This window comes from Fusarium sambucinum, chromosome IV (assembly GCF_050947815.1).
Source record: "Fusarium sambucinum isolate potato_lamoka chromosome IV, whole genome shotgun sequence".
NCBI lineage: Eukaryota > Fungi > Ascomycota > Sordariomycetes > Hypocreales > Nectriaceae > Fusarium > Fusarium sambucinum.
Window position 1 is genome coordinate 5,450,745 of NC_139291.1, and position 3,447 is coordinate 5,454,191.

Here is a 3,447-nt window from a genome sequence, read left to right on the forward strand (position 1 = left end):
AACAAATCAATGATTTTCGTGTATTAAAACAATCTCCAATGCTTCACTATAGCAACCACAGATCGTATGACTTTCAGACCACGCGTCAAGTCTTTTTTTCTCTTCCGACCATGCCATATAAAACCAAGAATGCAAACGAGCAAATGCCCGTGCCCTATCAACGCCTTGTCCAGACTCCAATGTGCAAACTAAAAACAGATATAGATTCTTCTTCCGCCTAGGCAGGGAAGAGAGTGACAGGCATTCCCGAAAACGAAACCCTTTCCTTCTATAGAGGCTCTCGAAAAAAAATGAAATCTCTAGAACAAGGGGGTAAGAAACATTTACGTTGCTTCCGAATGCTTAAACAATGCAGATATGCCTTCTGCTCAGAACGCCGCCTCGCTATGCTCCGTGATATCATTGCAAATGCCAGTAAAACGTAAAACACAAATGTGGTCAAGCTTGGGTGTTCAGAGCCAAGCAAGACAGAGAATCGAATCATACCGAGGAGTCCAGCAAACTCCACGGCAGAGAGGGTATATGGGTATCATTTGAGGACCGCTTTCCTTGACGCGCAGTTCTGCTGGTGTCTCATCTTGCACCTAGCCCAAAGTTCGGCCACTATGGATGGGCTGAGTTTGAGAAGTATGTATGGGAGTATGCGCTGTGTGCATGACTGTACCGGATGGGATGTTGGGCGGAGAATAATCTAATGGGCGGTCGGGGGCCCAGCTCTCTTCACTCAGAACCGAAAGGTAGCCATTGCCGACACTGTTTCGCAAAGCTTCGATTTTCTGACGGTAAATTTCACCACCAGCATCCCAGTCCTGAGGCTCTGTCCAATTAGAAGTATCATCACTTGGAGAGTAGATGGCAGGAATATTTGCGAAGATATTGGTGTCAATTCGCGGTACCTCAGGAGAAGTGACGGCGAGTGAATTCGGTGACAAAACAGCTGCGGGTAAAGGTTGAGCTTCAGGTTGTTGGAAAATTCGGTAGTTTCCATCATTGACAAGCGCAGCGTTGGGTGGCCTCACGGCCTGAACATCAACGGGAGTAGGGAAAGGAGGAGCCTCAGGAGTAGCCAAATCAACAATTCGTCTCTTTGGTGTCTTTCGGCGGCGCGTCGAGCTTGTGTTGATTTCGCTCATAACAGCCTTAGGGGTGGGACGCTCCTTCCGAAGAACAGTTGATTCCGTGGGAATGTTGTAAACAACGGTCGGCTTGCTCACATCAACTGTAGGCACCTCGGGAGCCTGTGGTTTAACAACAGGGATGGATTCAGGCAGAGGTGGTCGGTCCACTAGAGAACGTCTTTCGACATAGCTAGGGCCGCTGCCATCGATAATCACATCCTCCGTGTAGCCAGGGGCTTTGCGGAAGAGGTTAAAGATGGTGATTCGGTAGTCCTTGTGAGTCCGAGCGAAAGGATTTCCCTCTACCCAGATCTCATGTATATCAGGAATGCCAGTCAATCTTGCAAGTTCCATTGGGTCAACCAAGCGGTTATCTCTCAAATCAAGTCGTTCTAGAGGGACCAGTTTCTCCACGCCAGCAAGACTTTGGAGTCTGTTGGCCCGGAGATTCAAAGCAGTGATAGCAGGGAGAGGATTGCGTGTCAAAGATTGAAGCGAGTCGATCATGCAGTGAGACAAGTTCAGAGCTCGGAGGGCAGTCAAAGTAGCAAGGCTGTCAGGGACCTGGCTGAAGAGGTTGGAGGAAATGTCGAGAGAATAAAGCGTGTTGGAAAGAGGTGCAAGACTGTTGCGTGGAATGGATGTCATCGAGTTATCAGCCAAGCTTAAATGCCTCAGAAAGCGCCACTTGGAGGCGGGGAGAACTCCCATTACAAGTAAATTACCAGAACTGCCACGAGAGTGATGATGACCAGTCCAAGAATCGGACAGACTGGACTGAGAGCTTCCAGATCCAGATCGCCTCATGCGGTGATGGTTTCCCCGGATAGGGTGTGACTGGGTTCTGGAGCTTGTTGGACGCGGAGGTGAACTGCTCCTGGGGCGGGAGGGCTTGTGTGAGGTTTGTGGCTCGTCATTGTGCTCGTCTTCTTTGCTTAGAGACTGCCTTCGGCTGCTCTCTTCAATAGCATGTTCACTTGGAGTCATTGAACCAACCCTCATATCGATATGAGGGCCCGGGGAGCTCGGGGCAGACACTGCACGGTTGAGCTCAGGGTGGGCAACATTGCGACGAGGGCTGCCGCTACCTGCCCAAACAGACGTGGGGGAAGATTGGGATTTGGATACCCGTCTGCGGCGTTTGTCCATATCATCCAGCACAATGTCAATCAGAATGTCTGCAGGGTCTTCGATACCGGCACGTCTGAGTGTTAACGAGCGTAGCTGATCGGCAAGACGGTCCCAACCAAAGAACTGTCGGAAGTCAATACTGCTGACTTCGAGAGCCTGCAAGTTCTTGAAAACATAGAGGGGAACGGCCGAATCGAAGGGAAACTCCTCATATCCGCGAATCAAACGAGCGCGCCAATCAGGTGCCAATTTCAAGCAAGGGATTTTGGTGAAAGCGGAATAGAGGTACTTCATGTCAGCTTCAAGAGCAGCCTTTTGACGCTCTGTTCTAGCGGCGGAGATGCTAGCACCGATACCAAAGCTCGACCACAGTGCAGACATGCCCGACATGACGCTTCGCATGCTCGAGACAGAGTGTATCGAGTCGATATCTGAGCCTTTGCTCCTGGATCGTTGGGTGTTGCTGAGGAACGAAACATAGTTGGCTGATGATGAACTGTCATGGAGGTTCTCGAGGCGGACCTTCATAGGACCAACGTTGATACTGAGTTCTTCGAAACGAGAGAGAAGGTAGAACAGATGATGGGGTGTAAGTGCCAACTTTGCAGATTTGACATTATGCGATGTGAAACTGAGAGATCCGAGCGACAAGGCGGCTGCGAGCGAACTGGATGTAGAGGCTGATGTAGAGGGTCGTTCGGGTAGAGAAGTCGAGGTTTGAGATAGCAACACCGCTGAGCCGGTACTTTGAGATGGCTTATGTCGAACCTGGCGGCGCAATTGGAGAGCATTGGCTAAAGCCTTTTCGTGCGTTCGTACGAAACCGGCAAGTTGCTGAGAACAGAAATGTCAGTCGCCATGATTAGTGCACGGGAACAAGATATGGCATACCTTTATGAACAGTTCTCCGTCTTCTGAATCCATGATTTATCGGCTTCTACACATAGAAGTGGGATCGTCCCGGGAAAGGTATAAATGTATGGTCCGAGATTTGAGGATGTATAAGCAACTTTTTCGAGGGCGGAGTTGCCTACGATATTAAGGATCGAGGGACTGTAGTGTCGACCTATTTCACAGCCAAGTCAGTGACATGTCACACTTGAAACTCGACAAGTACAAATTGCAAAGCAGTTGAAATTTGAGTGACTAGCACAATCTCTTTGATTCCAGGCTTTTTGGCACGCAAGAGATAAATGCT

General features: G+C 49.6%; 1 protein-coding gene across 1 annotated transcript; it reads right to left on the reverse strand.

Annotated features, from left to right (window-relative positions):
* Positions 1-584: 584 nt before the first annotated feature.
* On the reverse strand, positions 585-3,173 carry FSST1_001827 (leucine-rich repeat domain-containing protein; the record flags this gene model as incomplete). Its single annotated transcript, XM_083227758.1, has 2 exons — positions 585-3,083; positions 3,141-3,173. The coding sequence occupies 2 exons, from the start codon at positions 3,171-3,173 to the stop codon at positions 585-587; spliced, it is 2,532 nt and encodes an 843-aa protein (XP_083092009.1).
* Between the last annotated feature and the right edge of the window lie 274 nt (positions 3,174-3,447).